Genomic DNA, 23,774 nt, shown 5'->3' on the forward strand with positions numbered 1-23,774 from the left:
GGTGGTCGAAACGTTATTTGATGCAACATGAGCATGAGCATGATGACCGTGCATTTCGTAGTTGCTGCTCCATGATTGACCAGAACAATCTCAATTGCACAAGGAACCAATGGATGGAAGTATGGGATTTGCACTCCAACCTCAATGTGCACAGTTTGAGCGCTCTAGTATTTTAAATGTTCGAAAACACTCGTCCACTGCAAGCCGAGAACACCTCTGCGCTCGCCACGAGTTCATGCGGAATTTTATTGGAATATGAGGGTTAGGTTTTATGGCTGCGGTTCGTCTTGGATATGTGATAGTAATGAAATGGAGGTGTATTCTAATTGGATGTCGAAACGAGCTTTTTCGCTCATCTCGAATTCTAACAGTTACCTATTAGAACTAGTCGATAGCAGATGGAAACGGTTCGAAAGCCCATTCCCAGTTCTAGTGATTGCTATATGAGAAATATATGGAAAGATACAAAGTAGGAAGTATCGAACGGGCCTGAGATTGATCCCACGACTTCCTGCGAATGAGGCAGAAGTGGTAGCCCGTTTATATCCACGTTGTTTGATGCAACAATCGAAATAGTTGTTTCAATCGTACAAGATTATTCTGCGTGTTGTCCCGTGATTTAAATGATGGATATATATATATATACCCATATATATAATAAACCTTGCAAGACGAGCTCGGGGGTCTTGTGGCTACCGTTTCTGCCTTATAAGCAGAAGGTCAGGGGTTCTATTCCAGGCTCGTCCCTTTCTTACTTTGTATTTCGATCCTAGTTCTTTCTGTGTTTCCCACTCTACCAAAACCTTCAACACTTACAATCCTAAAACCTCCCGTGGCATCTATGAGAGGTCGTAGGGTTCTCTGCATCTTTCTTAAGTTCACTCCTGACAGAATCAGTTTTATTTTTCCACGCATGCTGCGACGCAGCAAAGCTGAATCAACAAAAATGACAGTTGTCCGCCGCCTCCGTATCGAGTGGTGTGCCCCCAAAAACGCGAGCACTTAGAAACTTGGATTATGTCAGGAGTGACCTTAAGTAGGTGTCAAACTAACCATCCTTCCCCTTCCTCAGCATTCGCAAGGATGTGGCCAGGACAGATCTCGACTATTGGAGAGTGCATTGCTTCCATTGCTTCATCTTAGTGCATTGCTTCATCTTAGCTAAGTCACTCCCAACGATTCAATAACTATCACATAATAATAGAAACGAAGCGGTTGTTACGAGATGTCCCCGTTCTATGGCTTAATTGTGAAGTCAAGTTATGAACTGATTCTCACAAGTATTTTCAACAACGCTGCACAGTAGGCCTGGCCGCTTGTATGTTCGAACTACATTTACGATGTGCATAAATATTGACAAGAAAAGTGATATAATGCAGTCGAATAAAAGATATTTTTGTTAGTAGATAAAGATTGTCGCTGTCGTCGCTGTCCGGAACATCTTTTGCTGGCGAGGATAGGGGAGCTAAATGACAAAGAAGGAAAATCCATACGATTTGACGGCTTGGTACCCAACATGTTCTGGACAGCAGAACAAAGGGAAACGAAGCGACAATCTTTATCTAGTAACTAAAATATCTTTTAGTCGAATCTATCACTTTCCAGGATTCTTTTACGAACTGGCTGTGTATGTCTAGACTAGACTGACTAGACTAGACTAGATTGGAGAGTGCATTGCTTCCATCTAAGAGATAGTGAATAATCCCAAATCAATATCTGTGGTAACGGAAGAAAGTGGTGCTACTCTCATACACCTTGCACCACCTACGAATTTGTGCGAAATGCTCAATGCTAATGCTAACGCTATATATATAATAAACCTTGCGATGCTATTGATTGCAGTATGTCCAAAGCAAGTATATGTGGAGACTGAGGATGAAGATGACATTTAATCAGAAAGATCGCGTGCTTATCGATGTGTTCGGTTCTGCCTTGTGCGGGTGATTAATTTAAATAGGAAATAAAACCTCAAATGCGCGTTTGATCCAGTTGTTCTCATGGACGCATAACGATCGCGCCATCAACGTAATGTTTGGATCAGCTTTGTGCGGTTGGTGGATCGATTATTACTGCGCGTTCGGTTATGAGTGCAGTGCGCAATTGATCGTACTTATTAGTGTTCATATTAATGTTCAAATAGCATCACCTTCTAATATTCCTTCATTCTGACTGTAAGGACGTTTGCGGCGCCATTATTGATACTGAGTCTTGCACAGTGAGCATGATTGCCTAATTCCAGTCATTGATTTATTGTCTAATCTAATCTAATCTAATCGAACACAAATGCAGCCAGTACAAAGAAAGCATCCTGGAAAGTCATTGAGTTAGATGACGCCCTATATTTTTTCTAGTCAACATTGAGGCTTACAGCATACGAGTGGAATGACATAAATCGGCGCCAACATTTCAAAAGGGCGAAACTGCTTTTGTAAAAAGGAGCTTCTCACGTCTCTGGTGGGCTTATTTGTGCTCACCCACGCAATCCAGCACCATTAAATGAAAGAAGAGGATTCGATGCTTACATCAGTGGTGTTGGATTGCGTGGGTTAACTCAAATTAACCCACCAGCGACGTCGAAGCTTTGTTCTAAGCAGTTACCCCTTTAATATTAGCCAAATATCAAAAGCGGCCAGACCCACTGTTTTGTGTTTGCCACAGAGACGATTCTACGAGATGTATCGTGTTCAAGTAGTCACTTCAACAAAATCAACAAATCATAAATTAGGCACTAAGGTGGCCAAAACCGGTGCACTTCCCCTAATGACATATGAAATAATAATGCGAATATATGAAAACACGAAAGCATGGCATTGCTTAGACTGGAAAATAGTGATTCTCATGTTTTTTTTATCTTTGTCCAGATTGCTATCAGAAGTTGATTTTAACCTAAGACAAAAATGACAAAAGCATTAGAATTACTATTCAGGCAACGCTCTGTACTGTGACTAGAAAGAAAAGCAATAAGTACCGGAGTTAGATATTGGAAAGGTATTCGTTGGGTCAGGATTTGCCTGCAGCTGGCAATGTGACCATGGTAGAACTTACCCCATAATACACCAAGAAAAAGGTATCTACCCAGCATTAACGGGTAAGCCATTCAGTTGATTCATTGTGCATTTTTACTGATTCTGGTCAATCACGGAGTAGCAACCAGAAATATGTACAGTCAGGGAAATGTACAAATCTCGCTTAACTTTTCAAAAGGACATAAGTAACATTTTTTCATGAATTAATTTAAATAGCGCAATCAACAGAACAACATGAAAGCTTTTGATTGCAGTACTCAAATTAATTCATGAAAAATGTTACCAAATCACTAGGTTAAGCAGATTTATACTGTAGCAACATTTCAAAGGGCGTAACATACGATTAAATGTAACATTACAAATGCAGAATCTGAACGTGCGTGAACAGTCCTGGAAGAAATGAATTCGACTAAAAGATATTTAGTTACTAGCTAAAGATTGTCGCTTCGTTTCCTTTGTTCTGCTGTCCAGAACGTATTTGGGTACCAAGCCGTCCAAATCGTATGGATTTTCCTTCTTTGTCATTGCTCCCTATCCTCGCCAGCAAAAGATGTTCCCGGGCAGCGACGACAGCGACATATATATATATATATATATATATATATATATATATATATATGCATATATATACTATATATATATATAACTCTATATATATATATATATATATATATATATATATATATATATATATATATATATATATATATATATATATATATATATATATATATATATATATATATATATATATATATATATATATATATATATATATATATATATATATATATATATATATATATATATATATATATATATATATATATATATATATATTAAGGACAACACGCAGAAGAAGAATCTTGTGCGATTGAAACAACTACTTTCGATTGTTGCATCAAACAACGTGAATATGAACGAGCTGAAGTAGTCATATGGCTACTACTTCTGCCCCTCATTCGCAGGAAGTCGTGGGATCAATCTCAGGCCCGTTCCATCAACCCCTACTTTGTATCTTTCCATATATTTCTCACATGTAGTAATCTTTTTAGAACTGGAATGGGCTTTCGAACCGTTTCCATCTGCTATCGACTAGTTCTAATAGGTAACTGTTAGAATTCGAGATGAGCGACCATTTCATTACTATCACATATCCAAGACGAACCGCAGCCATAAAACCTAACCCTCATATTCCAATAAAATTCCGCATGAACTCGTGGCGAGCGCAGAGAATTGTTCTCGGCTTTTCAGTGGGACGGAGTGTTTTCGAACATTTAAAATACTAGAGCTCTCAAACTGTGCACATTGAGCTTGGGTACCAAATCCCATACTTCCATCCATTGGTTTCTTGTACAATTGCGATTGTTCTGGTCAATCACGGAACAGCAACTACGAAATGCACGGTCATCATGCTCATGCTCATGTTGCATCAAATAACGTTTCGACCACCGGCGGTCTGATTAAAGCCGCAGTGGGGCATTTCGGCCAATGGGACAGCTCGTGGCACACTGAGGAAGTATCCCGGGTACATAGTTTGCACCCGCCAGTAGGGCTTCCATTCCCGGAAACGATTTTCCCGGAAATCATATTTCCAGGATTCCTGATTCAGGATTTATGTATCAGTTTCCCGAATTTCCGGGAAATGAACATACTAAAATATTTTGTAATAATTGTCTTATTTTTAAATTTGATGATAACGGATTTTGGGGTATCAATTTCATTTTTTACAAGCTTCATCTTACTATTTATTTCACTTTTGAAGTTTAAGAATTTAAGTTGTAACTGAAAATGCTACATAATGATACGGTGCATTCCTACACGTGTTGAAGAGGGGCGAGACAAAGAACCAGTTTGTATCTATCGTTCGTTTATTCAGTAGGTTCAAACGTCGGTAAGCGTTGTGAAGTTGAATTAAAAATTGAGTGTCTATGGTTAAACAGCAGAGCTTCCAATGTTCGCAGATATTCAGGTAATAGCAGTGACTGCTTTGGCAGGTTAATCCTATTATTGTTAAAGGTTTTTTAAGACCTTCAGTCCTTTTGAATTTAATTCCCGAACAGACTCGTATTCCGAAGACTCGTTTGTATTTTGAGATATTTCTGAAACATTTCATTTCATTTTTAGGTGCTGTTCGGCATTTCAAGCATAGTTTGACTGAAAAAATGTTAAAGTCAGGATCATTAAAGTACGACAATCAAGCACTCGCCTGAAAGCTCTTTTTTATTTCGAATGGAAGTCATTTCAAATATTTTATTCATATGCTTTAAATACAAAATGTGTTCAAGTGGACGTACATGAATAAAATGGTTTATCCTTCAAAGTTGACCTGAAGATTATATGCACAAAAAAGTCGTCGAGTATAAGTTAGGAATATTTTGGCGATAATAGAAAAGAATCTCTCGAAGCCGTCGTTGTCCAAAAACTGAAAAATGCGATACAACCTGAAAAAGTTTTCAAAAAATATATGGAAAAGTAGCACATAGCGGAGCTCATCAAGACACTGCAGATCTTGCTTTTGAGCCAAAGCAGATGCTAATACTTGGCGAACGTTTTGTAGAAGGAGTTAACGCTTTTCGAACTGAACAAAAACTTTCTCAGGCTTTCAACAACTCTTTCATCATTTGAGGACAAAATAGCAAGCATCCCTGATGTCGAATGTATATTTTCAAAATCATATTTTACGACAAAATTTAAACTACGATTTTGAATTAGTTTCGAGATTTTTTTTTATTTCCCGGGATCCCGGGAAATCCCGGGAAATTATTATTTCATTTCCCGTTTCCCGGGAAGTTGATTCCCGGGAAAAATGGAAGCCCTACGCCGAAGTGTCCGCAGAATAGTCGCAGCCAGACATTCCAGCTCATCGCGGCGTCCCCACCCAACCGGAGCCATATCTTCCGGTCACTCCGGCCGTCCAGTCAAGCCGTAGCCGTGCGTTCCGGTCAGTCAACAGCTCGTGGGATCCAGCCAGGGCATTCGGTCTATCGGGCTGCCCGTTCGAGCCCCGCAGTACAGGACGACCACTATTCGGTCACAGCCTGAGCAGTATTTCTCGAGTGTTGACCATGCACTCCGACCGCCCGTTGGACCGTAGATGCTAACTGAAGAACAGTTTCCCGATCTCCAAAGGTATACCAAAGGTATGTCGTGCACAATTGTCACCTCGCATGTGAGAGATGGACCCCAACCCACCCATAGGCCACAACAACCTTGTCCTAAAACTAACCCAAAACCATACTATTCAACAATAAAAACAAACAAAATTCCTCTTTTCTTTCTATGAGAGCATGCATGTCCAATGTCCATTGGGTTTCTTAAATTGTTTTGGTCCGCTTCAATTTACCAGTGAGTCACCAGCAGGAAAGAAACGACCCTGAGAAGTTGGTTGAGCTAGCGTGGGGCGTTTGGACGTCCACTCTACAGACGTCCCGAAGAGTTACAACTAGGATAGATCCATAACCGGGGACTAGATCGAGTAGATCATGGCACGATGGAGAACTGATATCGTTTCGTCAAAGCGCCATTCGACCAGCTTCAGCATTCGACCGATTATCCGTTGACGTGAGAAAGTGCTTCGGAAAGTGCGTTGATCTGTTACACACCACAGAGATCAGTTCAATCAAAGTTAATTGCCTATTTCCCGGGTATTCGACCACCCGACTTGGACATTAATTTACTATGTTTTGAAAACTCAGATCAGATGTTAATATGTACATTATGTGGAAGGTTTTGATTTGAAAAATGGGATGGGACTCGAACGTGAGTGCTACTCACGCCATGTATACAACTATAGTTTGACGAAAGCCTTGCAAGGGGATAAGTACGATTTTATCCACCGAATGATCCAAGTAGGTAAGCCAAGCCAGTCAAGTTTTGCAATCGTTAGTGCATGACACGTTTTCATATTCGTCAAGCACTGTATTAGGAAATGCCATTAGGTTACAGGTTGGAAATGCCATTAGGTCCACCGTCGAGCGCTTTTTCATTAACCCATGTTGATGTTCAGAGATGATGGACCATACTGCTGGGTATAGGACGTCGTGCAAAAGTTTCTCAAAATCTTTAGCGAAACAGTTCAAGATCAATATCGGACGGTAGTTCTCTACACTGTGTATGTTGCCGGATTTGTACGCAGGAACGATTGAAGCAAAGCTTCCAAGCATCCGGGAAACAATCGCTTATAGATCGATTGAAAATTGCAACAACGAGCAATGCTGGTGATGAAGCACATTATTTGATGAAGGTGGGCGGTAAGCGAGCTGAAAGTGACCTGAGGAAGCCGGACGGAATACGATGAGAGACTATTAATGTAGCTTCGATTCGATGGAGAAGGATTCTTGTCATGTAGGTACTGAGCGGAAAAAGCTGGAAAACAAATTTGTAGTTGCGACGAGTGAGTTGCGAACAGAGATATTTTTCGACACATTCCGTTTTTTAATGTAATGGCACAGAACGATGAATGATCAATGATATGATGGAAATATCCTAACTGCCAGAGACAATTGAAATGTATTAATAATAACTAAACATGTAACATAGCAAATAAGGATGATAGTGTTAAAAAAATACGGAACACGTAGTATAAGAGATGAATACATGTATTAGATAATTAATTAATAATAAGAAATATTCGAAACCTGAGAACCAATTTTTTTCTCATTTTTTTGTACGTACTAGAGTTTACTGACCATCTACAAAAGGCTCATTAGACCTGAACAATGAACCACGAATTGACGGAAATCTAAATAATGTCTTACATATGAAGTCGATACGTCCTCAATAACGTTAAATGTCGGCTAGAGATCGACAACATCGGGTATATTGCCGAGTAAAAAAAATTCCTTCATTGGCAAAATATGTCTGCCCTCTTTCAATCACTGTTAGTTTTTGTGATAGCTTCAATATCTCGGTTACTATTCAGTATAAAATAGGCATCTAGAACACAAAATTTAGATTATTGATCATCAGAACTAAAAAATGAAGAAAGGTTATATGAGCCAGTTATAATCGCAATGAGGCTATAATACGGACGATGGAAGCCAACCAGCCCCCACCTTGAGGGAAGTTAAGGATGCCATTCAACAGCTAAAGACCAATAAAGCAGCTGGTAAGGATGGTATTGGAGCTGAGCTCATCAAGATGGGCCCGGAAAAGCTGGCCACTTGCCTGCACAAACTGATAGTCAGAATCTGGGAAACCGAACAGCTACCGGAGGAGTGGAAGGAAGGGGTTATATGCCCCATCTACAAGAAAGGCGACAAACTGGAGTGTGAGAACTTTCGAGCGATCACCATCCGTAATGCCACCTACAAAGTGATATCCCAGATCATCTTCCTTCGTCTGTCACCATTAGTGAACGAGTTCGTGGGAAGTTATCAAGCCGGCTTCGTTGACGGCCGCTCGACAACGGACCAGATCTTGACTGTACGGCAGATCCTTCAAAAAGGCCGTGAATACCTGGTCCCAACGCACAATCTGTTCGTTGATTGCAAGGCGGCATACGACAGTATAGACCGCGTAGAGCTATGGAAAATTATGGACGAGAACAGCTTCCTGCGAAGCTTACCAGACTGGTCAAAGCAATGGTGGATTGTGTGCAAAACTGTGTGAAGATTTCGGGCGAACACTCCAGTTCGTTCGAATCGCGCCTAAGACAAGGTGATGGACTTTCGTGCCTGTTGTTCAACATTGCGCTAGAAGGTGTCATGCGGAGAGCCGGGTGTAACAGCCGAGGTACGATTTTCAACAGATCCAGTCAATTTATTTGTTTCGCGGATGACATGGACATTGTCGGCCGAACATTTGCAAAGGTGGCAGAACTGTACACCCGCCTGAAACGTGAAGCAACAAAAGTTGGACTGGTGGTGAATGCGTCAAAGACAAAGTACATGCTTGTGGGCGGAACCGAGCGCTACAGGGCCCGCCTGGGAAGCAGTGTTACGATAGACGGGGATACCTTCGAGGTGGTCGAGGAATTCGTCTACCTCGGATCCTTGCTAACGGCTGACAACAACGTTAGTCGTGAAATACGAAGGCGCATCATCTGTGGAAGTCGGGCCTACTACGGGCTCCAGAAGAAACTGCGGTCGAAAAAGATTCGCCACCGCACCAAATGTGTCATGTACAAGACGTTAATAAGACCGGTAGTCCTCTACGGACATGAAACATGGACAATGCTCGAGGAGGACTTGCAAGCACTCGGAGTATTCGAGAGACAGGTGCTTAGGACCATCTTTGGCGGTGTGCAAGAAGACGGTGTGTGGCGGCGAAGAATGAACCATGAGCTCGCCCAACTCTACGGCGAACCCAGTATCCAGAAGGTAGCTAAAGCCGGAAGGGTACGATGGGCAGGACATGTTGCAAGAATGCCGGACAGCAACCCTGCAAAGATGGTGTTCGCTTCCTTGGCGAGCGTGGGGCGTATCCGAGGATGGAGAGATGCGGCCTCGAACCGTGCATTGTGGCGTCAAATTGTTGATTCAGTGTTATCTGTTTAGATGTTAACTAAATAAATGAAATGAGGCTATAATAATAACGTGTGGTGTAAACTATTTAATATAAACATAAATTAGAAACAGACACTTGATGCAAAGCAAAATAGTAGGTTTTTTTTACTTCGAGCGCAGGACAAGCCTGAGAGTTATTTTTATTTTTGTTATGACACTTACCATGGTTAATTATTGACTTACATTCCCTGAATAAACAAATGTCCATGATTTCGGTACTTGTACATATCCAGAAAATGCTCAATTATAATAAAATCTCTGGTTATTTATTATGTCTTACATTGAATCGATTTTCATTACATATGACTTTATAACTGCCTATCGGAATAGTCATGTTGTCCAAAACAAAACAATTTTTATAAATTTTTAGTTTCTTTTTATATGTATAATCCCATAACGTTTTTGATCGATTTGAATTATTCTCTTCGGTCCCTTAGTTGTGCTTGTGCCATTGTGATGTATTGTCGCACTAGTCGAGATATTTCATGTGCTTGCTCGGTTTGAACCCGAATGACCCGTTGTTGCAGGAGGTTGCCTACTTTCATGTCCAAGAATAAAGCACCGTCTTCCGATCGAACCTATAGACAAATTGATCGATTGAAAATAAAGTTATTTTATAATAAATTAAATGATTTTGCTAAACACATACCTTTCTAGTAGAAATCACTTCATTAAATGGCCAATGTTGCATTGTTTCGTGAGTATTAGGGTCCAGGAAGAGTACTCCGCGTCTGTTCAGTGCAAGTATCAGTTCTCGCCACATAGGACTCACTTCTTCAGCGGGTGTCTCTTCGGACCACACTCTTTTCACTGCAAAGAAACTGCTACCGAACAATGGCCAGGATGACAAAACGTTGAGGAATTGTGCTTTAACTTGTATCGGACTGAGACCGGCTATTGATGGCCAAGCAGATTGCACTAGGGCAACCCACTGTGCTGGTCGGAGCTCTCGTAAAGATAAGGCGGGCTTCGGCAAAAGAAATTTAATTTCCTTCATTGCAGGTAAATGGTTGAGGTCTGCTGCCCTGTGGAGTATCGCGGCTATTCTTGCCATATCACGAACATAATCTGGTGTCGGAGCTCCACCGTTTGGTAATTCTAGAAGCAACCCTTCTAGGTAATCTGGTGCTACTTGATTAAAAAGTACTTCAATATAAAGAGGGGTCGGGGCAGGGTCTCGTTTCAGTGGGAAATGCCAAACTGAGCGACAGAAAATTAGATAGAATGGTTGTCCAGATTTCAGAAGCTCTGTTGTTACATCCAGAATATATTCATCTGCGGCAAGTGGCATCGTGAATGCATCTCCTTGTACAATGCAGTATAAAGAAAACTCTTGTTGTTCTGCTGGTATCTCTATTCCCAGAAGTGAGCATAATTCTGTTATTACATCTCCTACAACTGTTGAACATCGAGTATTTACTATACGCTCCGCTCCGCCTGGTAACCGATAAATTTGTCTCCTTGCCGATCTGAAAAAGAAATTAAGGATTGATGATTCAGTGGATTGGACTGAACAACTGTGTGATGTCAGATCTCTTGAAATCTCAGCTACAACGTACGCAAAAGTGAAGATTTGAATTTCTTCGGCTATTATGTACCTAACTTATAATGAATTTCTGAGATCTCAGAAAGAAAACTGGAAGAATAATTTCAAAAACAATGTTTTTCGGGGATTCAGGAAAAAAACTGGAAGAATAATTAAAAAAAAAAATGTTCAAAAAAAATCTTTGAAAATCAGACAATATCTTTGAATTCTAAAGGCATTTTGAAAAAAAACCTGCGCCTCTCAAGTAAACAGGCCGGCTTTCATTAACCTTTTGCATAACTTTTTTTTCAAAGTTTTCATTAGAAAGACATTACTTATGTTAAAAATGCTTGAACAATAATTATTTGGCATACCAAAAAATAGGGGAAAACGAAAAAAATCTTACTTGTATACGAAAAAACGAGACTAAAGATAGTGTTGAACTAGACCGCTCCCATTTTGCGCATTTCTCATAATATATGGGAAAATGAATTTTATCCACTATTTTACTTCTAGGTGGCGCTGTAGTCATTCAATGCTGATTTGTAGTGCCATTAAATGTTCAATCAATGGAATCATTCAATTTTAAAATTATGATACATATGTTTTTACTGGTTTTTGCGAAGATGCTGAGGTAAACATGAACTTAAAACAGCGAGTCCACATACTATATATATTAGTTATTCATACAAAAGTTTTAACAAACTGAGAAAAGGGTACTGGCAACTGCTCAAGTAGTCAATGGGATTTCTTTAATTGCATACATACCGTCCAGCTGATACCGCCGTGACCTCCTCAACGCTTGGTACATTCTTCCTACCACCACAGCGCGCAGTTTTTCTCAGGTTGTTGAGACAGACGGCAGCTGTACCGTGACATGCGCGGCGACGGTCTGACGCCGCTGACGTGAGGTGCTCAATCAAGTACGGACGAAGCGCATCAGAACAGCCGAAATATGCCGCCAGTATGCTAAGTAACCGCCAAGCACGTTGAGCCGATTCCGGGCACGCTGAACGGTTGGCCGTGGTTTGTTTGATTAGTTGACAGTAAACCTCATCTCTCAAGGTCAAATGTTTGTGACAATGCTGTGGGGAAGAGTAATTATTATCCATAACATCCAAATGGTCAGAGTGATGTTGTGTATTTTACCATCAACACGGTGTACACGCATTTGACTTCTGTTAGCTCCGGATCTGGTACAAGGTCTCCACAGTAGCGGAGGATGCAATCGAAACATTCGATTGCAAGTGGGGCTAAATCGGGCGGTAAGCGCAGAAGTGGTAAGCGAAGTGGATGGCCCTGCCATTTCACCATGTCTGCCAAGGGGTTGCGTGCATTTGATCGGTTATCGTTCCTCTTGAATTCTTCGCCACTGAAAAAAAGTTTTTATTGCATGAGGTGTAGCTTGATAGCAGTTACAGAGCTATGTTGGTTAATAAATTGAAGATATATTTTGAAATGTGGATCATGAAGAAAAGTACACTGACCCCATAATATGGGTCACTTTGCAACAACATCTAGTTACTTGATTTGGAAATGGAAATGTTAGTGCTTAACCAATAGTTGTGAGGTTAGTGTACTAGTTTTGTATTTTGTTGAAAATTAAACATAACTTTTTTTCGTCGAATACGAAGCTTTCAAATTTATTTAAAAAAAAATCACACTGTGACATTTTCCATTTTAACATATTTCACAGTTTCCATGAAATAATAGTATAGTAAAAGTTTATAAGTACTTACTCATTTCGGAAATGTTGCATTGCGAATTGTAGAAGCGAATGTTTGGTAAGTGATGTTTGCGTAGGTGATGATTCTTCGTGTTGCATTATGTGGCCGCCTGGGGAGTAGTTATTACCCATTGAACTCACTGATACTTTGTAATGACCTTGATGGCCAAAACTGTTGTGATTATTGGGAGATGATGGGATATCTTGTGGCGTCTGGGATATGCCATTTTCCAGGTGCATATTATCATAATCGATTGTTGACGAGCGGTGAGATTTTTCGGCTGGTGAAAGTTGATTCGGTGAGCTGGGGCTGTTGTTCGATATTTCGAGGCGTTCCAGTGGAACATTGAGAGTGGCTGCCGCTGCACGAACACCTGAAGAAATGGTAGGTCCTTTGGATTGTGTCTGAAAAAGATATTAATAAATTAAACATTAGTTAAACTGTATTGAAATTGTTTGTATGTGTTTTGCCTTTCTTGTACACCAATGTGTAGTGAAAGGCTTAAAAACAATCTAAAAACGAGCTTTTGATAAGGACCCTGAGTGACTAAACTAGACGAATGAAGGTTTCATATCAAGATACACTTTATAAAATGATAAAGCTTGTAGTCTGAATTGCCTGTTAAAATCTATTGGTACATTCTTCGTAATGACGGCTAATACTGGCTTCTCGAAATCCATATCGACGTCTAATCAGTCTGCCGAATGCCTGGATGAATTATGCAAATATTTGATTATACGATTTATCAATCAAATATTTGAGGTTCTCAACCTGTGGTACATTTATTGTATATTGTTGGGCAAGAAGAGTACAATGCGGGTTATCTTTAATGATTTGATCACGCAACGATGCTTAAGAACGGATAAAGCCTCTTAAACTATTTTGTTTTGTCTTGTGTCGTTCAAGTGAGTTATCATGAAAATCTAGTTGGACTATAGTCTTGATTCTCTGGTTGGTTTGGTGTACAATTTCGGCTTAATCAACGTGTATTCTTTTTTCAGTTGGGTCAACGTCATTTGAACACGTGTATTGCGATTTAAACCTCACAAATGATGTCCAGTAAGGCAAAATGCAGTCAAAAAATCTAAATTCTAAATTAACATCATTTTTTTTTCAATCAAAAGTGGTATAAAAAAACCCTGATGAATCCACCTAGCGGTGATGGTGCCTTTCTCGTGCATTAAAAAATAGTATTTGGCCATTAATCTTGAGCCCATAGTCCGATCTGGCCAATTTTCAATAGGAAACAATGGGACAGTATTCTGCGTCGAATGCAACTTGCTGCGAATAAATCGGTTGAGGATAAGTGCCTGAAAAATGAGTGACATTTTTTTACTTAATTTTTCTAAAAAAAAAGTGGTATTTTGGCCATAACTTACAAGTCCATTGTCCGATCTGACCAATTTTCAATAGGAAACAATGGTAGAGTATCCTGCGTCGAATGCAACTTGTTGCGAGTAAATCGGTTAAGGATAAGTACCTAAAAAATGAGTGACATTTTTTTTTGGGTTGGTGAGCACAGAAACACACACATACACACACACACACACACACACACACACACACACACACACACACACACACACACACACACACACACACACACACACACACACACATACAGGGCAGCAGGGACTTTGTCCAAGGGCTTGACGACCCCTCCCCATGGCCACTGCGAGTTAGGGGCCTGTCTAGAACGTGGTGGGGTTTGACAGTGGGCTCTGTTGAACCTCTATAAAAAGCTGCATGTGTTTGCAAGCAGGCCCTATCACAGCGACCGTGCGCCGCTCAAAGCACACAAGCCCAACAGGTGTGCCAACCGGCACATCAGGATTGATGCCAGTAAGATCCTGATTATGGTATACTGGTCACGGCAAACGACATTGGACGATTCTCGGTTTTTGGATAGGATTAGGCGTATATGGGCTGACAGTCGAGCTATTCTGTTTCCTGAGTAAAAAGAGTGACATATTTTTGAAATGGCAAGCAGGCTAATGGTTCATCTGCCTCCGTCCCGGTAAACAACCTGGCAGGCCTCCGGTAACGCTCAACACTTGTCACCTATACCGGTGGGTAGTAGGTTCAGATGCACCATTCCTGATTTACGCCGATCCGGCTCTGAACACGGTGTTATAAGGCACCGGAGTCAACCCCTTGCATGGACCTCACTGTTACAAAGGCACCCATGGGATCACAAGAGGCGACCATCAACAACAGGAAGAGATAACGGCCCGGAGGGGACCCTTTTACATGGAAACAAATTCTACAATCAACGAAGGAGCAGGCGGTGCGAATGTTTTCGCAAAGAGTGGGAGGCTGCAGCGATCTCCAGTGATGGCGCAGGCAGCAGTAGCAAGTACCAGCAGTATGGCCAAGGCTGCTGAGAACCAGGCAGGCCAACAGGAGCTAGGATCCGGAAATAGGGTGTCCACCCCAAAATCGGAAAGTAGTGCTATTCAGGAGGATCTACAATTTGGGAGGTCCAACCTGATGGAGGTGCGGAAGCGAGTCAACGAGCTCTATGACTTCGTGAAGGACAAGCACAATGTTCACACGAAGATCAAGCTTCTAGTGACGAGCATCAAGTCCGCCGTTAAATCTGCTGAGCACGAACAGAACGCGCTCAAAAGAAGAGCGGAAGCAGCTGAAAAAGCACTGAAAGATGCAGCGGAGCATACAACAGTCGAGACACTGCAAACACCAATGAGCTCCCGAAATACTCGCACGGAGAAGCGAAGCAGGGACTCTCCAGGAGAGCAGGAAATCCCGAAGAAGCAGCGGAACGCGCAAGATAGTGCTAGCGTACTGAAGGAAGGCGTCAAGAACGGTGATTGGCAAACCGTGGAAAGTCAGCGAGAGAAGAGAAAGAAGCAGAAGGAGTACGTGGAAAGAAGAAGGAGCAGAAGAAGAAAGAAAAACATCGCTCTTCTCGTGAGCGGGTCAAGGGGACGCCTTGATAGTCGAAGTGAGCGACAAGACGACATACGCAGCGATATTACGGAAGGTGAGAGAAGACCCGGTGCTCAAGGACTTGGGTGAAAAAGTGGTGAGGACTAGGCGTACTCAGAAGGGGAATTGCTGTTCGAGCTGAAGAAGGATCCCACGGTCAAGAGCTCGGCCTTCCGGGAGCTCATTGCCAATTCCTTAGGTAGTGAAGGAAACGTAAGGGCTTTAACGCAGGAGGCCGTGGTCGAATGCAGAGACCTGGACGAGATCACCACGATAGACGAACTGAGGGATGCACTGATCTCACAATGCATGCTGGGCGAAGTTCAGATGACCATTCGGTTGAGGAAAGCGTACGGTGGTACACAAATAGCAGCGATACGACTACCGGTAGATGCCGCCAACAAAATGGTGGAGGTGGCCAAGGTGAAGGTCGGATGGTCTATGTGTCCGTTGAGACTCACCCCTCGAATCACCAAACAGATGGAGCGATGCTTCAAATGTATGGCATTTGGACACCAGGCGCGAAACTGCAGTGGCCCAGACAGATCCGGTCTTTGTAGGAAATGTGGTGGAGAAGGACACGTTGCTAGGGACTGCACGAAGCAACCAAGATGCCTGCTCTGCAAACCGGAGGATGGAAACGACCACATGACGGGTGGCTTTCAATGCCCTGCCTACAAGAAGGCGATGGCGGGCCGAGATTAATGGAGATCATCCAGTTGAATCTCAACCATTGCGACACCGCACAGCAGCTGTTGTGGCAGTCGACAACAGAAGCAATGTGCGACGTGGCAATTATTGCTGAGCCGTACCGGATTCCTTCTGACAACGGCAACTGGGTGGCGGACTCAACTAGGATTGCAGCTTTCCAAGTGGTGGGCAAATTCTGTATACTAGAGATAGTAGACAGCTTAAGCGAAGGTTTCGTAATCGCCAAAACTAATGGGATCTTTGTTTGTAGTTGTTACGCACCCCCAAGGAGGACTCTGGAGCAGTATAACCGGATGCTGGACGCACTAACAGAGAAACTGATCGACCGAAGATAGGTAATTATCGGAGGCAACTTCAATGCTTGGGCAGTGGAATGGGGAAGTAGACTGACTAACGCCAGAGGTTACAGTTTGCTGGAGGCGCTGGCTAAGCTCCGCAGAGATGGCAGGGAGTCCATCATCGATGTCACGTTCTGCAGTCCGTCGATGGCGAGGAACATGAACTGGAGAGTTTGTGAAGAATATACCCATAGCGATCACCAGGCGATCCGATATAGTGTTGGAACGCGAACGCCGACGGTACGACGGGAGATAAGGTCTAGTTGGCGAAGATGGAAGACGAAGGACTTCGATAAGGATCTTTTATCGAAGCACTTCGAGTGAACAGCGACGCTACAAACCTTGACGCACACCAACTGACGGAAACGCTAGCGAGGGCTTGCGATGCGACGATGCCGAGGAAACTGGAGCCAACGAATAGCCGACGGCCAAGTTACTGGTGGAACGAAAATCTTGCTAACCTTCGCGCTGCCTGTCTCAGAGCTAGGAGACACGTTCAGAGGGCACGGTCTGAAATGGTCAGAGAGGAGCGAAGATAGTTTTCCGTGAAGCTAGAGCGGCATTCAAACGGGCGATCCAAATCAGCAAGTCTAACTGCTTCAAGGAGTTGTGCCAGGAAGCTGACGCTGATCCTTGGGGTAACGCTTATCGAGTTGTGACAAAGAAGATCAGGGGTCCAGCGACGCCAGCCGAAATGTGTCCAGACAAGCTGAAGATCATCGTGGACGGTCTTTTCCCGCAGCATGGTTCTACGACGTGGCCGCGTACGCCGTACGAAGATGAAGAGTAACGAGTAACCGCTGCAGGTATGCAAGTCACCAATGACGAGCTATTATCAGTGGCGAAAGGTTTGAAGTTGAAAAAAGCTCCGGGTCCGGATGGAATTCCAAATGTGGCTCTAAAATCCGCGATTTTGGCGTTCCCGGATCTGTTCAGGATGGTGCTGCAGAAGTGTTTAGTAGACGGTAATTTTCCGGACACGTGGAAGATCCAGAAACTGGTGCTGCTGCCGAAACCAGGAAAACCGCCGGGGAATCCAGCATCGTATAGGCCCATATGTCTGCTGGATACACTGGGAAGCTTCTGGAAAGGGTTATCCTTAATGAAGCTTACACAGTTCACGGAGGGTGAGACTGGCTTATCGGAAAAACAGTTCGGATTCCGCAAAGGCAGATCGACTGTGGATGCAATCAGGACAATCATTGAAGATGCAGAGAGGGCGTCCAAGAAGAAGAGGAGCGGCAATCGGTTCTGCGCGGTAGTGACGATTGACGTCAAAAACGCGTTCAATAGTGCCAGCTGGGAGGCCATCGCCGCAGCGCTGCATGGAATGCGAATCCCCGACTTCCTGTGTAAGATCCTTAGGAGCTACTTCCTGAACCGGATTCTGGTTTACGACACGAACTCGGGGCAGAAGTCGATCAGGGTTACGGCGGGCGTTCCACAAGGGTCCATACTAGGCCCGACGTTATGGAATGTGATGTACAACAGGGTGCTGATGCTGAAGTTGCCCAAAGGTGTAAAGATTTACGGATTCGCGGATGATGTCGTCCTAACGATAACCGGTGAGTCACTGGAGGAGGTGGAAATGCTGGTGGCGGAAGCGACCGACGCAGTAGAAACCTGGATGAATGGAGTCAAGCTGCAGCTGGCTCATCACAAAACGGAAGTGATGCTGGTCAGCAACTGCAAAGTAATCCAGCGGATGCAGATTACCATTGGAGGGCACGACATCCCGTCGGTGCGGACTCTGAGACATCTAGGTGTGATGATTGATGACCGGTTGAACTTCAACACCCACGTGGACTATTCCTGTGAAAAGGCGGCTCAAATGATCAGGTGGTTAGCAAGGATCATGCCGAACGTCGGCGGTCCGAAAGGCAGCAGTAGGCGTCTTCTTGCGTCAGTATCATCCTCGATACTAAGGTACGGAGTTCCAGCCTGGGGAGCTGCGCTCAAGACGAAACGTAACCGGAGGAAGCTGAATAGCGTGTTTCGTCTAATGGCCATTCGAGTCGCGAGTGCGTACCGAACTATTTCGTCGGAGGCAGTTTGCGTTATCGCAGGGATGATTCCAGTCTGCATAACCCTAGCAGAGGACATCGAGTGCTACCAACGGAGGGATACCAGAAATGTGAGGAAGGCGGTGAGACTGGACTCTATGGGGAAGTGGCAGCAGGAGTGGGACAATGCGGATAATGGAAGGTGGACCCATCGCACAGTGGATAAATTTTCAGCAAAAAGGAGCATAATTCAAAAATTTGAACCGAACGGGGAGTTCTATACCTCTACCAACGCAGAATCTTACCAGGAATCGAATGCATGCAGTGGTTACTGATGGTATCCGGTGCAAGTTGGTCTTTTTTCACGATTTTGTATTTCGTATCTTGGGTACAATGGTCTTCAAAATGCATAAAATTGATTATAATGCCAAACCTTAATGCAATTACCAATCAGGCTTCAATTAGCCTCAATAGTTAGCTATTTTCAACAGCTTTTTGGAAACTGTATAACATTGCTGCTACAGACAAGGATCGGTGAGATATAACTTCCAAGAAGAAACTTGAAAAATATTATATTATCGACAAAGTAGAGTACACTGCATAGAATATCAAACTTCAATATTACTACAAAAATATATAAAGTCATGCACGAAACATTGCAAAATCAACCAGCATTCATTAGCCGAAAAAATATTGACAATGCGTGAACTCATCGCTGAGATAAAACGTTTTCATTGACAATTGAAAATATCTTTAAAATAGCTCATTTTGATGAAGACCTAGTTAAACCTAGTTAGAATGATAAAAAATCAAGAATATGCCACGCAACCATCCAACCAACTACTAACGTGATAAAAGTGTACGTTTCCATTGGAAATAATGCTTGATACACACAAAAAAAAATCGTTGGTAGAATTAAAAGAAACGTTAGTGAAATTAAGAAAATTAGTTAGTGATTTTCAGTAGAAAGTAAAGAATTGTTAAATCTACCAACTCAAAAAATGTCACCACGGCAAGAGCTTTGACAAGAGAAATTTTCTCAAAATAACAAATTCCTCTCAAAGCAAATGGCACATTTTACATTAGAATTAACTGGTGATACTTTCAAAACAACAGGTTGTGTGAATTCTCAATTTCATTTGTGCATTGTAAATTTACGATTGCGAGAATAAAATCAAAAACTCTTAATATTGATTATTTTGTTTCAATTAGATTATTTTTATTGACATTTTTTGGTTTGCATCGTTTATGAATTATGTGCCTCTAGATCGCGTTTAGGGATCCAGTTAGGGATGGCGGCGGTCAACTACTCGTTATGGAAATCATTCTTCGGCTTTCCGACGGGATCTTGTCCTAAATGTTTTATCTTCTGTTTATTTGCTCTGAGGAACAGCCTCGACCAATGCTGAACATCCTGGGAATAAAATTTATGATTACCATCCTGAATATAATGGATATAATGAAAACTCACGTATAGAAATCTCAGTTAAGCACAAATCCTGGCACAAATGCACCGATGAATGTTGGCAGCCGATGCCAGTTCTTGACGGGACCAGCTATAATCCATTAACATCTACGATGATCTATAAATAAAAGACAAAATACCATGGAGTTTTTAATACGAATAAAAGATTCTGCAACGAGATCTGGAAATATTTACCTGGTCATTCCAATCAGTCGATGGAATTTATTTAGGCCTTGAGGAGCACTTGATTTTTTCTTGAGCCGGGAGTGGTTTTCCAAGTCCAGACGTTTACAGCTGTTTTAGTTGCCAGAATATTTTTATTTGAGCACACTGCTGCCAAATCGAGAAAACAAATAGATCATTTTTGACATTTTTCCATCTTTCAGTAGAAAATTTCCTCTTTCAAAGCTACAATTTTTCATAAACAAAAAAATTGTTCAATTGAAAGTTTCGTTCTCACAGTAAATGTTTTACTACTCAAAATTACTAAAGATCAACACCTTTCAAATTAAAAGTGTAATATTCACAAAAGTACAATTTTTTTCTCTCTGTGTACTTCATAATTATTTGCTGATTATAGATTGAAAAGAATCTGTGTACCGATTACAAAAATCCCACATGTACTTACATTTATTCTATAAAATTCTATAAAATTAGAATCATTGTACATATTACTATTGTTGATAATTATTATATTTCAGAATAGAACTGTTTATTGTAAACATATGTGGAGATTATATTCAAATAATGCAAACTGACTCAGAATTTATTTATTGTCAAGATATTACGCATGAGTTTCAGGAAGGATGTTGGTTCTTTCTTGTTTTGGTACATGTGGTTTTGTGTGGCACGGATCCATGCCACCTCGACCTATTTCCTCTAATCTTGCTATAAATTCAACGAAAAAATATAGTTTGAAGTTTGTTTAGTGCAATGTCTTTAGAATTATTACTATTTCATCTATTTCGCTAATTGATACATATAAGGTGTATTTGCATCAAAAGAATTTTTAAAAATTTGAAAACTTCTTCCAGCTCGTTCCAAAAGTTTTGATTTCCACGCATTTATAAGCAGTTTAGCAGTTCAAATTTTTTGAAACTGAAACTTAACCCTCCAGAGTCACTCCCCAATTTGTTTGCAGTTAATCCTCCAGAGTCATATTTCCCCAATTTGTTTGCAGTAAAGTCTAATATTGTGTTGAGATATAATATTAAAACAAACATAAGGCTAAAGCACTAATAACACGTAGGCTTTCTACAGTTCCTATGTGTACCTTCACCACGTCTGCGAACTTTTGTGGCTCCAATAAAAACCGGCGAGGCATGTTGCCGTTGTTGCTACTCCCGCTCCCGCCATCTAGCGCCATCTGCTGGATTTGTTAACGCCGGATATCCTGGCACAGATTTTTTCGCCGCTGTTCTTATGAACCATTCTACACAATTCAGCCTTGAATGGTAGAAAGATGGTCCGAGCTGTGAATCCATTTCAGGAACACAAAGTGGGCAAACGTGTGTATTCCGGTTCCCAACATTTGCGTTGGTCGCTTTCCCGTCAATTAATGAGATACACAACACTACATCTTCAAATTCGATCTCCAATACATTTTCATTAATGCTGTCGACTTCTACGTAAAAGTCCTTGTACAACTTTTTTTGTAATATAATCCGTTTCCTTAACCCATGACATTGAACGAACCCGGAACGAAGTCGGACTGAGGATTTGGATTTTTCCGCATATATCTCGCCGCCTATCGTTTACAAGAGTAGTGTTCCGACAGCAAAGAATCATCTTTCCCTCTGAGATGTTGCTGGTTATAGTGGCTGAAACCCGTAGCAGAGTCTGGTCCTGCCGTAACATACAGAACGCAATTAATAATCCTTTGGTTCATTCCTACTACAGTTTCAGAGACTTCGTTCAGCTCAGCAATCATTCTTAAGTCACACGTAACCATATCTCTAGACCAACATTTGAAAAGGACGTAACAGCCAAAATTTGTTCCTTCTTATTCTTCGTCTACATATATAACTATACAGGGTGTTCAATAAGTTCGAATACAAATGTTTGATCATTGTGTTTGTAAGCCCAATGTACATATTCTGTATTAGTATTGGTGTCAGCGTTAGCGGTATATATACGCTATCGGATGTGTGTAGTGTTGACATTCTGTCACTTGTTGTTTGTTTATTACGCGCGTTGAAAATGGATTGGGGCATCATAAATAGCGGTTTTTGAAGGTCAAAATCATTGCGGCGCACTTCAAAACTAAGGTTTTGGGGACGATTGATGCCCCCAGTGGCCCGGTGATAAGACGGAGGTCAGCCCTACGTATTACAATAGGACGATAACCCTTTATACACGGAAAATGCGATTTAAGCCTTATATGGGGACAATTTCATCGACTTTTTGGACAAAACTTTGCGACCTCCCAGCTTCCCGGATTTGAACCCTCTTAACTTACTTGTTCGGTCCTTTATTATATTAAATCTGTACGAATACAAGGTTAATAATTTGGACCAGTTCAAAAAGTAATTCTCAAAATCTGGAACGAAATGCCCATGCAGACCGTGTGTGCCGCTTACGATGGGTTTTAGAAACGTTTGAAGCTCGTGAAGAAGTATAAAATCAGAGCGTTAATGAATAAAGCTTCCAATGAATGATTAAATTGGTTATGATTGAACCATTCAACTCCATGATTAAATATTATGATTAATGATTTATTCATTTTTGACAATGATTAATGATTATGATTAACGATTAAAATTTTGTTTACAATGATTAACGATTATGATTAATGAATAAAACGTTTGGAGTATGATTAACGATTACTGATTGTGATTAAATGTTGACACGACATGTGTATGATTAATGATTAACGACCGATATGATTAATGAATAATGATTATGAATAGTCAAATTGAATGATTTGCATAATGATCAATAGTCAAATAACCTTTCTTCCAAATTGGGTTATTGGGTTATTTAAGTTTCTGCTTCGTCTTTCTTGTGATTTTTGGGATAGGCTTTGAAAATCTCTCGGCTTACGGCCAGCCATTTTTCGAATAATTTTTCTCGTGCGCGTGTAGGGTAATTGAGAATGATATTGTTGTCAATAGATTCCTTACTGTATTGAACTGGTCAACATTGTAAGCAGCAATATCGAAACGCGTAGAGTTTCACAAAGTTTTCAAAATATTGCTTGTAGTTGTGCACACTAGAGATAATACTAAATTATTATTAATCAAAACACTTCTTGCAGGAATAAGCAAAACTATTCAAATGCGTACAAACAAAACTTCACAGCCACGATGCATTTACAAATGATGAAAAATTACACTGTACCAAGCATTGTTCAAACATGCACTTTCTGTCACGTAAGTGGGTGCATATTGATTTTTGCTACTCCCATCTAATTTGGTTATAATCAAAATAAGCTGTTTTTAAGATATTTTCAATTGTCAATATTTTTTCGGCTAATGAATGCTGATTGAATTTGCAATGTTTCATGTATGACTTTATATATT

General features: G+C 41.4%; 1 protein-coding gene across 3 annotated transcripts in view; it reads right to left on the reverse strand.

Annotated features, from left to right (window-relative positions):
- Positions 1–9,779: 9,779 nt before the first annotated feature.
- The window catches only part of LOC134211700 (unconventional myosin-XV), an 86,259-nt gene continuing 72,264 nt past the window's right edge, over positions 9,780–23,774 (reverse strand). For all 3 annotated transcript variants that reach the window (XM_062688839.1, XM_062688841.1, XM_062688840.1), the window contains 5 exons: positions 12,800–13,191; positions 12,210–12,432; positions 11,829–12,145; positions 10,185–11,004; positions 9,780–10,113 (listed from right to left, as the gene is read on the reverse strand). In XM_062688839.1, coding sequence (XP_062544823.1) covers positions 9,952–10,113; positions 10,185–11,004; positions 11,829–12,145; positions 12,210–12,432; positions 12,800–13,191 — 1,914 coding nt within the window. In that variant the 3' untranslated portion in view covers positions 9,780–9,951. The remainder of the gene's footprint in view (positions 10,114–10,184; positions 11,005–11,828; positions 12,146–12,209; positions 12,433–12,799; positions 13,192–23,774) is intronic.

Source organism: Armigeres subalbatus, chromosome 2 (genome assembly GCF_024139115.2).
Source record: "Armigeres subalbatus isolate Guangzhou_Male chromosome 2, GZ_Asu_2, whole genome shotgun sequence".
Classification (NCBI taxonomy): domain Eukaryota; kingdom Metazoa; phylum Arthropoda; class Insecta; order Diptera; family Culicidae; genus Armigeres; species Armigeres subalbatus.